General features: G+C 44.5%; 1 protein-coding gene and 1 pseudogene across 1 annotated transcript; both read left to right on the top strand.

Annotated features, from left to right (window-relative positions):
• Nucleotides 1–342: 342 nt before the first annotated feature.
• On the top strand, nucleotides 343–10,629 carry LOC148064558 (protein NLRC3-like). The gene is made up of 10 exons (XM_087809718.1): nucleotides 343–518; nucleotides 712–784; nucleotides 1,067–1,286; nucleotides 1,416–3,210; nucleotides 4,268–4,441; nucleotides 6,506–6,679; nucleotides 7,195–7,368; nucleotides 9,835–10,011; nucleotides 10,072–10,245; nucleotides 10,557–10,629. Exons 1-10 carry the CDS (start codon nucleotides 343–345, stop codon nucleotides 10,627–10,629), a joined length of 3,210 nt encoding a protein of 1,069 aa, XP_087665844.1.
• A 353-nt stretch (nucleotides 10,630–10,982) lies between these two features.
• On the top strand, nucleotides 10,983–11,581 carry LOC148064557 (stonustoxin subunit alpha-like; annotated as a pseudogene).
• Nucleotides 11,582–13,624: the final 2,043 nt, after the last annotated feature.

The raw sequence follows: 13,624 nt of genomic DNA, 5'->3' as shown, positions 1-13,624 counted from the left end.
CTGTTGTGTTTGTGTGCAGGTGTGGACACAGAGGAGGAAGATCCTGCCTCTGAACCTCCTCTGGGTGAAGACCATGACAGTCAGACCAGAGCTCAGAGGTGAGAAGATCACGTCTCTGTCACACCAACACATACTGGAATCTTCTTCTCACTGAAACTTGTGTGTGTTCAGATCAAAGCTACGTACATCTGCTGGACCTGGACCTGGACAAAGACCAGGACCAGGACCAGGACCAGGACCTGCTCCCAGCTGTGAGTCTCTGAAGAGTGACGTGTCTATGGGAAGATCGATTGACTTCAAAGGTGAACAGAAGCGTCAGAGGTGAGAGACAACAGGAGCAACATGACATCTACTGGTCAGATGGTGAACGACAGAAGTGTTGATCAGAGTTGTGTCTCTTTCAGGATCTACCAGGAGAAACAAGAAGAGTCTGAACTCAACTGTGAGTCTCTGAAGAGTGACTGGTCTATGGGAAGATTTATTGATTTCAAAGGTGGACAAGAGTCTTCAGGAGACAGGTGAGGTTTTCTTCTCTCTTTTCTCCACTGATACCAACTGCTCATGAACTGTTAGTCAAAAGTGCTGCAGACAGTCGTGAAAGAAAGTCAACATCCAAGAGAAGAAGCAACAAACTGAAGCCATGAAGTCTTGCTCAGATCATTGGTGACATTGTAGAAGTACAACTTATCGACCACCTGATGTTCTTCACAGAGAGGATCAGCAGGTCTCAGATGTTCTCCAGTGTGTCCAGCAGCATCAGACAGATGTGGAGTCCACGATTCAGGTACGTTCTTCAGCTTCACCTGCGAACTACAGCAGCTGCTTCTGCTGCTTCATGAAGCTCTGAGTACTGGACACCTGCATCTGTCAGCTTCACACTTGAGCTGTTCCTACATGAACCAGAAGGTCTGGTGTGGCTGAGACTCTTTGGTTTGGTTCTGGAGAGAAGATGAGATTTAAATTGAATTTTTCCTTCTATGACGTCAATAAGAGACAAAATATCACGTCCTGCTCGTGAAGAAAGTTCAGACCTGCCTCTAGTCACATGTGTCTGTGTGTGTTTCAGCTGCTGGAGGAGAAGGTCATGACCCTGGTGAAGGAGGAACTGGAGAGAGTGAAGAAGTTTCTCAGACCAGGTGAGCAGAAACACCTGGATGATGAGGAAGAGGAGGAGTCGAAGTGTGAAGAGGAGCAGATGAGGAGCAGCAGAGAAGCTTTCCTGAAGATCATCCTGAACTTCCTGAGGAGCATGAAGCAGGAGGAGCTTGCTGGTCGCCTGTGGGGAAGTAAGAGGATTTGAACCTTCAACCTGCTGAATATGACGTCTTGAAGTAAATTTGTGATGGAAGTTCCTGCAGCTGATGAGAAGATTGATCTTCTAGAATCTTGAGCTTCATGTGACTTCTCTTCTTCAGGAAGTCATGCTGGAAAGCGTCAAAGACAACTGAAGAGGAGCCTGAAGAAGAAGTTCCACAGTGTGTCTGAGGGGGTCGCTAAAGCAGGAAACTCTGCTCCTCTGAATCAGATCTACACGGAGCTCTACATCACTGAGGGGGGCACAGACCAGGTCAACCAGGAGCACGAGGTCCGACAGATCGAAGCAGCCACCAGGAACCAGACCAGACCAGAAACTACCATCAGAACAGAAGACCTCTTTAAAGCCTCACCTGAGAGAGACCCACCAATCAGAAGCCTGCTGACGAAGGGCGTGGCTGGCATTGGGAAGACCCTCCTGACACGGAAGGTCACTCTGGACTGGGCTGAAGACAAAGCCCACCAGAACTTCCATCTCATGTTTCCTTTCACCTTCAGAGAGCTGAACCTGCTGAAAGAGAAGAAGTTGAGTTTGATGGAACTTGTTCATCTTTTCTTTCCTGAAACCAAAGATCTCATCAGTTTTGAAGGACTCCAGGTCCTGTTCATCTTTGATGGCCTGGACGAGTGTCGACTCCCTCTGGACTTCCTCAACAGTCAGGTCCTGACAGCAGCTACAGAGTCCACCTCAGTAGACGTCCTCCTGACAAACCTTATCAGAGGGAATCTTCTTCCCTCAGCTCGTCTCTGGATCACCACACGACCTGCAGCAGCCAATCAGATCCCTCCTGAGTGTGTGGACATGGTGACAGAGGTCAGAGGGTTCACTGACCTCCAGAAGGAGGAGTACTTCAGGAAGAGGTCCAGTGATGAGGAGCAGACCAGCAGCATCATCTCTCACATCAAGACCTCACGAAGCATCTACATCATGTGTCACATCCCGATCTTCTGCTGGATCATTGCCACAGTTCTGGAGGACATGTTGAAGAGAGGAGAGACAGGACAGCTGCCCAACACCCTGACTGAGATGTACATCCACTTCCTGGTGGTTCTGTCCAAAGTCAAGAAGATGAAGTACCATGGAGCAGCTGGGACAGACACAGTTTGGGATCCTGAGAGCAGGAAGATGATGGAGTCTCTGGGAAAACTGGCTTTTGAGCACCTGAAGAAAGGAAACTTGGTCTTCTATGAATCAGACCTGACAGAGTGTGACATCAACATCACAGCTGCTTCACTTTACTCAGGAGTCTTCACTCAGATCTTCAGAGAGGAGAGAGGACTCTACCAGGACCAGATGTTCTGCTTCATCCACCTGAGTCTTCAGGAGTTTCTGGCTGCTCTTCATGTTCACCAGAACTTCATCAAGTCTGGAGTCAACTTGCTTGATTCACAACAACCATCCAGACTGTCAAGAATGTTTAGAAACAAACTTCCAATCGAAAGTTTCTACCAGAGAACCATCAATGAAGCTGTAGAAAGTCCAAATGGACATCTGGACTTGTTCCTGCGCTTCCTTCTGGGTCTTTCTCTGCAGACCAGCCAGAGTCTCCTGACAGGTTTATTGAAACAAACAGGAAGAAGCTCTTGGACCAATCAGGACACAGCAAAGCTCATCAAGAAGAAGATCAGTGAGAATGTGTCTCCAGAGAGAATCATCAACCTGTTCCACTGTCTGAATGAAGTGAAGGACACTTCTCTGGTGGAGGAGGTCCAACAGCAGCTGAGATCAGGACGTCTCCTCACAGATAAACTGTCTCCTGCTCAATGGTCCAGCCTGGCCTTCATCTTACTGTCCTCAGAGGAACATCTGAAAGTGTTTGACCTGAAGAAATACTCTACCTCAGAGGAGGTTCTTGAGAGGCTTCTGCCGGTGGTTCAAGCTTCAAATGAAGTTCTGTAAGTGGATCATTGAAACATCTCTGATATGAACCATGAATGTTTGATTTCCTTCTTCATTTTATTCAGGCTGAGAAACTCCAACTTCCTTTCTCTCTTCATGGTTTTTCTTTCACGTTGTTTTGTAAATCCATCATTTTCTAAAGTCACTTTTTGAAACAACATCAACTTATATTTGAATTTCATGAGCAAACACTTGAACATGTGTCGTGGACACAAACACACAAACAGGGAATGAACAACTGTATGTTTCTCCCTCAGGCACAGACAGGGTTTATTTTAGGATTGTCCCCAAAATCCAGCGTGAAAACGGAACATAAATGAAGAAAATGAAAAGTTTAACCAGTGTTAATAGAACAGAAAATAACATTCAGAAACAACCTCCTTCAAAAATAGTCTCCAAACTTGACAAATGTTTCAAAAGTTGAAAGTAATTCAGTGCATGTGAAGCAAACATGGGAGAAGAAATGAAGGTGAATGTGACGGAGGATGATTGAAACTCCATCTGTGTCACAACATAGATCCACTGGATCCAAAGATGGAGAGAATTCACCTTGAATTTTCTAACTGTAAACATTCAAATGAAGACAACAATGTTGAGAGAGTGCAGGAGTGTGAGTGACAAACACACACACATTGTTTGAGCTTGTATTACCTGCAACACCTTCACACTCACACCTGACACTGTTATGAATAATAACTTTGTAAACCTGTTCATATTGAATTGAAGGTTAAAAAACAAATAGAATAAATTGACTGAAGTGAATCTTCACGATTGAATCAGTGTCTTGATTAAATTGAAGATATTTTTACTCTGGAAAAGAATTAGACACAACAATTGAGAGAAAACACACAAAAACACTGAGATAAGTAAGTGAATAGAAAAAGAATCAATGATGTGTTATTATGATCAATATACATGTAACAACCTTTTATTTTCATTTGTCATTGTTGTTTGTTTTGTGACTCTTTTTATTTTTCCTTATGTTATCTTGTGTTTGTTTCTCATATAAACACAAATCAATCCTCTTGTTGATGACACTCGTCTCTTTCACAGGCTGAGAGACTGTGGACTGTCAGAGAGAAGTTGTTCACTTCTGTCCTCAGTCCTCAGCTCTCCGTCCTCTAGTCTGACTCAACTGGACCTGAGTATCAACAAACTGAAGGATCCAGGAGTGGAGCTGCTGTCTGCTGGACTGAAGAGTCCACACTGTCACCTGGAGACTCTCAGGTCAGAACATCATGTCTTCAGCTTCAGAACATGTGAAAGTCAGAGGTGAGACTCCAGAGAGTCAAAGTTGAGTCTCCAGTGAGTTCTTCAATGAAGCAGATGATTCTAAGTGACCTCAGTCTTCAGCAGGTTCTCACACTTGAACTTGATTTGTTCTTCTGCTGGGTCGTGCTGTTCAGTATGTTGACACATATTTACTGATCTCAGATCCATTCAAACACATTTGAGAGACTCTTGTGATGTCATCACTTGTTCTGTTGCTAGATTTCAATGCAGGGTAATGTTCATGGTGATGTGAGCATGTGTGATGAACACATCAGCAACTGTATGAAAAGTCAAACATGTTCTTCTTCATCACAATATTCATCAGTGTCGTCTCACATCCTGCTCATATCTTTCATTTCAACTCATCTCTGTGTCACCAACTCACTCCTTCTTTCTCTCTTCATGGTTTTTCTTTCACCTTGTTTTGTAAATCCATCCTTTTCTAAAGTCACTTTTTGAAATAACATCAACTTTTCATTTGAATTTCATGAGCAAACACTTGAACATGTGACGTGGACACAAACACACAAACAGTGAATGAATAACTCTGTATTATTATTTTATTTATTTATCCTTTATTCATCCAGGTTAGTCTCATTGACATTAAAATCTCTTTTACAAGAGAGACCTGGACAGGATGGACAGCAAAACACAGTTACACATAAAAACTATTTCATACAGTATTAAGTCCATTGGTACAATATCAGAAAAAGATAAAAGATTACTGACTAAAAACATTCACACTTGCTGATAGAGTTCGACGTCAAATTCCTGACAACAGCATTGAATTTGTTAAAAGTCACTAGAGTCTCAAACTTGTGCTGCTTCTTCAGCTTCTTCCACGATGACGGCGCAGAAATCTTAAAAGCTGTTTTACCCAGTTCAGTACGAGCTGGAGGAACATTCATAACCTATAATCTCCTTGTAGATACAAACATGCCAATGACTAAGTCGTCGCCAAGAGAGCGAAGGCCAGTGAACTCTTGAGTATAGTGTGCAGTGATGGGTTAAGGGTCTTCAGTTTGTCATGAACCTCAAGGCTCCATGTTACACAGTGTCCAACATCTTTAGACAGTGAGCTGATGAATTCATGTACAACACATCTCCAGAATCAAGAACGGTCAGGAAGGTAGCTTCGACTCGTCGTCGAGCCTAACCTTAGCTTCAGTTTATTTACCAGGTTTTGTATGTGAATTTTAAAGAGATGTGGTCATCAATCATAAAACCCAAGTATTTGTGAAAATACTCCTCAATTGCAGGACCTTGGGAAGTTAAAATATTGTGATTTATCTCAATCTTTTTGTAATTTGAAAATACCATAAGTTTGGTCTTATCAGCATGGAGAACAAGCTTCAGTTGACAAAGCTGAGCCTGCACTTGATCAAAAGCACGTTGCATGAACTCAAAAGCCTTATTAAGTGAGGATGCAAAACAATACATTTCGGTCATTTCTGGACATTTTGTCCAAGGCTGTTCATGTACAGGGTAAATAACAGTGGTCCTAAAGCTGAACCCTATTTTTACTCTGGAAAAGAATTAGACACAACAATTGAGAGAAAACACACAAAAACACTGAGGAAAGTAGTGAATAGAAAAAGAATCAATGATGTGTTTATCACGATGGAACGGAGAAACCCAGGATACAGGTACTGGAAAACGGTGACGACAAGACAAGGACGTGACAGAGAGTGGAGGCTTAAGAACACAGGGCAGCAATCAGCAGCAGCTGGGGGCGGGACTAACAAGACACGGCTGGACCAATCACTACTCAGACAAGGAAGTAAGACTAGCACAGACACTGAAGGGAGCGGATTTCACAATAAAACCGGAAACACAAGGAGGAACATGTAGACTCATGACAGTGTTATTATGATCAATATACATGTAACAACCTTTATTTTCATTTGTCATTGTTGTTTGTTTTGTGACTCTTTTTATTTTTCCTTATGTTATCTTGTGTTTGTTTCTCATATAAACACAAATCAATCCTCTTGTTGACGACACTCGTCTCTTTCACAGGCTGATCGACTGTGGACTGTCAGAGAGAAGTTGTTCACTTCTGTCCTCAGTCCTCAGCTCTCCGTCCTCTAGTCTGACTCAACTGGACCTGAATATCAACTACCTGCAGGATCCAGGAGTGGAGCTGCTGTCTGCTGGACTGAAGAGTCCACACTGTCACCTGGAGACTCTCAGGTCAGAACATCATGTCTTCAGCTTCAGAACATGTGAAAGTCAGAGGTGAGACTCCAGAGAGTCAAAGTTGAGTCTCCAGTGAGTTCTTCAATGAAGCAGATGATTCTAAGTGACCTCAGTCTTCAGCAGGTTCTCACACTTGAACTTGATTTGTTCTTCTGCTGGGTCGTGCTGTTCAGTATGTTGACACATATTTACTGATCTCAGATCCATTCAAACACATTTGATTCTTAGACTTTTGAACTCTTGTGAGATAAACAGAGAGGAAGTGGACTTTCAAAATAAAACTAAAAACGTTTCACAAGAAAATAAATAACACAAACACAATTTAAATCCACTGCAAACTTCACAATAATACAAAGACTATTCAACGTAGAAACAAGTTTCGACATCAGTTCGTCTGAAGCTAAAATGAAAAACACCAGAAGATTCAATGAACTCATGACTTGTATGAAAACCATACTGATGTAAACACAAATCAATCCTCTTGTTGACGACACTCGTCTCTTTCACAGGCTGATCAACTGTCGACTGTCAGAGAGAAGTTGTTCACTTCTGTCTTCAGTCCTCAGCTCTCCGTCCTCTAGTCTGACTCTACTGGACCTGAGTATCAACGACCTGAAGGATCCAGGAGTGGAGCTGCTGTCTGCTGGACTGAAGAGTCCACACTGTCACCTGGAGACTCTCAGGTCAGAACATCATTTCAAACAAACACAAACACACACATGGATGTAAACAGTGAATGGATTCATGTTTCTTCATGAAACCTTTTTCACTCTGAGAAGGATTTGAATGACTTTTCCTCGACTCATGAACTTGGTTCTAGAAGTTGATATTTCATGAACACAACAGGAAGGTGAAGAATATTTCAGGTCATGTATAATATTTCAAGTCACACAACACAAGTCACACAACACAAGTCACACAACACAAGTCACACAACACAAATCACAAAACACAAATCACACAACACAAGTCGCACAACACAAATCACAAAACACAAATCACACAACACAAGTCGCACAACACAAATCACAAAACACAAATCACACAACACAAGTCGCACAACACAAATCACAAAACACAAATCACACAACACAAATCACACAACACAAGTCGCACAACACAAATCACAAAACACAAATCACACAACACAAGTCGCACAACACAAATCACAAAACACAAATCACACAACACAAGTCACACAACACAAGTCACACAACACAAGTCGCACAACACAAATCACACAACACAAGTCGCACAACACAAATCACAAAACACAAATCACACAACACAAGTCGCACAACACAAATCACAAAACACAAGTCGCACAACACAAGTCGCACAACACAAATCACAAAACACAAATCACACAACACAAGTCGCACAACACAAATCACACAACACAACTCACATGACACGAGTCACACAACACGACTCACACAAGTCACACAACACGACTTACACAACAAGAGTCACACAACAAAAGTCACACAACACGACTCACACAACACAACAAGAGTCACACGACAAAAGTCACACAACACGACTCACACAACACAACAAGAGTCACACGACAAAAGGCACACAACAAAAGTCACACATCAAAAGTCACACCACAAAGGGCACACAACAAAAGTCACACCTCAAAAGTCACACCACAAAAGTTACACAAAAAAAGTCGCACAACAAAAGTCACGCAACAAAAGTCACACCACAAAAGTCACACAACAAAGTCACACAACAAAAGTCACACCACAAAACTCACCCAACAAGAGTCACACAACACAACTCACTTGACACGAGTCAAACAACACAAGTCACACAACACGACTCACACAAGTCCCACAACACGACTCACACAACACAACAAGAGTCACACAACAAAAGTCACACAACGCGACTCACACAACACAGGTCAAATAACATGAGTCACACAACGAGTCAAAGTCGAGTTACACAACACCAGTGTGAGTGGAGTTACACAACTAACACAAGTCACACAAGTACACAACACAAGTCACACAACCCAAGTCACACTACACGAGTCACACAACACGAGTCACACAACAGTACTCACACAACACAAGTCACACAACATAAGTCCCACAACACGAGTCACACAACACGAGTCACACAACAGTACTCACACAACACAAGTCAAATAACATGAGTCACACAACAGGTCAAAGTGGAGTTACACAACACCAGTGTGAGTGGAGTTACACAACACCAGTGTGAGTGGAGTTACACAACACCAGTGTGAGTGGAGTTACACAATACTAGTGTGAGTGGACTTACACAACACCAGTGTGAGTGGAGTTACACAACACCAGTGTGAGTGGAGTTACACAACACCAGTGTGAGTGGAGTTACACAACACCAGTGTGAGTGGAGTTTCACAACACCAGTGTGAGTGGAGTTTCACAACACCAGTGTGAGTGGAGTTTCACAACACCAGTGTGAGTGGAGTTACACAACACCAGTGTGAGTGGAGTTACACAACACCAGTGTGAGTGGAGTTACACAACACCAGTGTGAGTGGAGTTACACAACACCAGTGTGAGTGGAGTTACACAATACTAGTGTGAGTGGACTTACACAACACCAGTGTGAGTGGAGTTACACAACACCAGTGTGAGTGGAGTTACACAACACCAGTGTGAGTGGAGTTACACAACACAAGTGTGAGTCGAGTTACACAACACCAGTGTGAGTGGAGTTACACAACACAAGTGTGAGTGGAGTTACACAACACCAGTGTGAGTGGAGTTACACAACACCAGTGTGAGTCGGGTTACACAACACCAGTGTGAGTGGAGTTACACAACACCAGTGTGAGTGGAGTTACACAACACCAGTGTGAGTGGAGTTACACAACACTAACACTAACACTGACATTAAACACAAACACACATCAATCCTCTCACAACAGTGAGTCATGTGATCATTTATACATCAAGTGTTGAACTGATGAAAACTTCATTATTTCATGTGTTGATCAAGTTGATCCTGATTGAAATCAAAGTCTTCAAATGTTCACACAATCATGTGATGATCTTATGAACGTCAAGAGTTCAGTGTTTCCTCCAATCAAGGCTTTCAAGTCAAAATAGAGAAAAAGTCTCTTGTTGACGTTTCCGTCTCTTTCACAGGCTGATCAACTGTTTCCTGTCAGAGAGAAGTTGTTCACTTCTGTCCTCAGTCCTCAGCTCTCCGTCCTCTAGTCTGACTCAACTGGACCTGAGTCACAACTGGAACCTGCAGGATCCAGGAGTGGAGCTGCTGTCTGCTGGACTGAAGAGTCCACACTGTCACCTGGAGACTCTCAGGTCAGAACATCATGTCTTCAGTTCTTCTGATTTAATGAAAGTGTTTCTCCTTCATTACAGTCTGTCAGCGTGTCAGATCTCAGCAGGAGGTTGTTCTTCTCTGGCCTCAGCTCTGACATCTAACCCGTCCCATCTGAGAGAGCTGGACCTGAGCTTCAATCATCCAGGAGGACCAGGACTGGAGCTGCTGTCTGCTGGACTGGAGAGTCCAGACTGGAGGCTGGAGACTCTCAGGTATGGACGGAGCAGCAGAACTCACTGACTGAGCTCCAAAGATCTTCAGACTGAACATGTGATCAGAAGCAGAGAGATGTGAGTGTGTGACGCTGCTCAGACTCTTCATCTGAACTGAGCACATGAATCCAACTCTCAGAGCTTCTCCATGTTCTCCTGCTGGACACCAGTGGAAGAACAAGGAGACAGTGGAGACTGAGCGAGTGTTTATAGATCCATCTTTGTTGTGGTCAACACAGTCATGAAAGAACGTCCACTTAGCAGCATCTGAAGTCAAATGAATCTGATCTTCTCAATGTTTCCTCCTCCAGGCTGGATCACTGTGGACCACAGAGGTTAACATCTGGATGGAAGAAGTGTAAGTTTGATTTGATTGATGGATGAGAACTCCTTGACTCTGTCAGCTTCTAGTGGAGCAGTTGTGATGTTGAGATGTTGTTACACTTGAATCTGCTGATGGAGCTTCATCAAGTCCAGGATGATGGTGGAGATGAACACAGAGATGTTTCAAGAACATGAAGAAACATCATGTTAGCTACATGCTAGTTTAGCTGCTGACTTGATATGGACACACTGGTGTCAATCAAATGTGACAAGATGATTCTGGGATGTTCCTCCTGGTTCTTCTCTGGAGGTGGTCCCAGTCTCAGAAGACTGTTGACTTCACTTTGATGATGATCTCCACTAGATGTCAACAAACAGAGCAGCCCTCCCTGGCTTGCTGGGACACTGAGTCCATGATTGTGTTGAAGAGAAAGTTCTTCCACCATCATCACCTCTCGTGTCTTCTTCTCTCAGACTTCCGTTCACTCTCACTGGACCCGGACACAGCACACCGGCGCCTCCTACTGTCCAACGACAACAGGACGGTGGAACTTGTGACGCAGGATCAGGATTATCTGGACCATCCCGACAGATTCCACCGGTGTCTTCAGGTGATGAGCAGAGAAGCTGTGACTGGACCATGTTACTGGGAGCTGGAGTGGAGAGGAGGAGCTTCTATCGCACTGACTCTCAGAAGAGACGGAGGGAAAGAAGACGAGTCTGAGTTTGGACAGAACCGTTATTCCTGGAGTCTGAGCTGCTCTGATGATGATGGATATAAATTCTGTCACGATAAGAACGAATATGTCATCAAGAGTCAAGAAGTTTCTCACAGAGTAGGAATGTTGATGAACTTTAGTAAACCTGGATATTTAACCTTCTTCAGTGTCTCCTCTGATGGACAGAAACGCCTCCACACCTTCTTCACCTCCACTGAACCTTTGTACCTGGGATTTGGACTCACAGAGGTTCCTGGTTCTGGTTCCTCAGTGTGTGTGACCTGAGTGTGTGAGTGTGTTCCTCCAACACACTTGTGTTGCTGCTGTCAATCATCATTAAAGTGCTGACAGTGATGATGGAAGAAATCTGCTCCTGAAACAAACGTGTTGATCTGAATGTTGTTGAAGAAACTCTTTCATCACTTGTTGAGTCGACTGAAGACTTGAAGTTCAGTGGAGCACGAGTCACTTATGATGTTCATCATGATATAATAAAACATTTGGTTTAAAACTTTCAAGAGACTCAAGGTCACTTCACAATAAAAGGTTAGAAAGAAGGTCAGACGGGTACATGTGAGGTCAGACGGGTACATGTGAGGTCAGACAGGTACATGTGAGGTCAGACGGGTACATGTGAGGTCAGACGGGTACTTGTGAGGTCAGACAGGTACATGTGAGGTCAGACGGGTACATGTGAGGTCAGACAGGTACATGTGAGGTCAGACGGGTACATGTGAGGTCAGACAGGTAGATGTGAGGTCAGACCGGTACATGTGAGGTCAGACGGGTAGATGTGAGGTCAGACCGGTACATGTGAGGTCAGACGGGTACATGTGAGGTCAGACGGGTACATGTGAGGTCAGACAGGTAGATGTGAGGTCAGACGGGTACATGTGAGGTCAGACAGGTAGATGTGAGGTCAGACAGGTAGATGTGAGGTCAGACGGGTACATGTGAGGTCAGACGGGTACATGTGAGGTCAGACGGGTAGATGTGAGGTCAGACGGGTAGATGTGAGGTCAGACGGGTAGATGTGAGGTCAGACGGGTAGATGTGAGGTCAGACGGGTAGATGTGAGGTCAGATGGGTAGATGTGAGGTCAGACAGGTACATGTGAGGTCAGACAGGTACATGTGAGGTCAGACGGGTACATGTGAGGTCAGACGGGTACATGTGAGGTCAGACGGGTAGATGTGAGGTCAGACGGGTAGATGTGAGGTCAGACGGGTAGATGTGAGGTCAGACAGGTAGATGTGAGGTCAGACGGGTAGATGTGAGGTCAGACGGGTAGATGTGAGGTCAGACGGGTAGATGTGAGGTCAGACGGGTAGATGTGAGGTCAGACAGGTAGATGTTAAATCAAACACCATGATTTTGTGAATCTATTTATTCATTGAACCTTTTGTGGAATCACCTCCTTTGATCGACAACCATCATTTCTGACACACACACACACACACACACACACACACACACACACACACACACACACACACACACACACACACACACACACACACACACACACACACACACACACACACACACACACACACACACACACACACACACACACACACACACACACACACACACACACACACACACACACACACACACACACACACACACACACACACACACACACACACACACACACACACACACACACACACACACATCACGAGGCTTCAGAGAAAGTTCTAGAAGTTCTTCTTCATCTGGACTCGTGGCTCCAGAGACAGTCCTCCAGGGTCTGTCGTCTGGTCCAGCCTCCAGTCCTGTCTCCCATGTTCACGCTCTCTCCAGGTCCTTGTACTTCTTGCGGAACACGGACACCTGGTCCTTGAAGAGCACCGGGTCCAGGCGCAGCTGCGAGTGCACCAGAGGCATGTAGCCAAACCAGCTGAAGGTGTTGATGCACTCCTGCCGCTGACTGAAGTGCTCGGGGTCGACCCAAGGAACCGTCCTGGTGCCCTGGTGAGCCAAGAGAAGGTGGTGAGACTAAGAGCATCGGCAGGATCTCAGGAAGAGGAGCGCCCACCTGTGGACCCGGGAGCTCCTTGGACTGCTTCCTCTGGACCACTTTGATTGGCGGCAGGTGCGTCTCATTCGTCTGTCATTCATTTGTCTTTCATAACAGAAGCCGAACTCTAACCCTCTCTTTGTCTCTTTTTCCTACTTCCAGGATCTCCTCACACTGGTGCACTTCTGAAGGGTCAGGGGTCAAACTATTGGGACAAATCAATTTCAAAACACGATTTAATGTGTTTTTGTGAATTTTGTCATGTAGTTTCTATGTGTGTACTAAGAGTGAAGTTTGCCTGATGTCTTGT

This window comes from Callionymus lyra, chromosome 15 (assembly GCF_982586985.1).
Source record: "Callionymus lyra chromosome 15, fCalLyr1.hap1.1, whole genome shotgun sequence".
NCBI classification, from domain to species: Eukaryota; Metazoa; Chordata; class Actinopteri; order Syngnathiformes; family Callionymidae; genus Callionymus; species Callionymus lyra.
The sequence above is the reverse complement of the archived record's forward strand: the minus strand, read 5'-3'. Positions and strand labels throughout refer to the sequence as shown.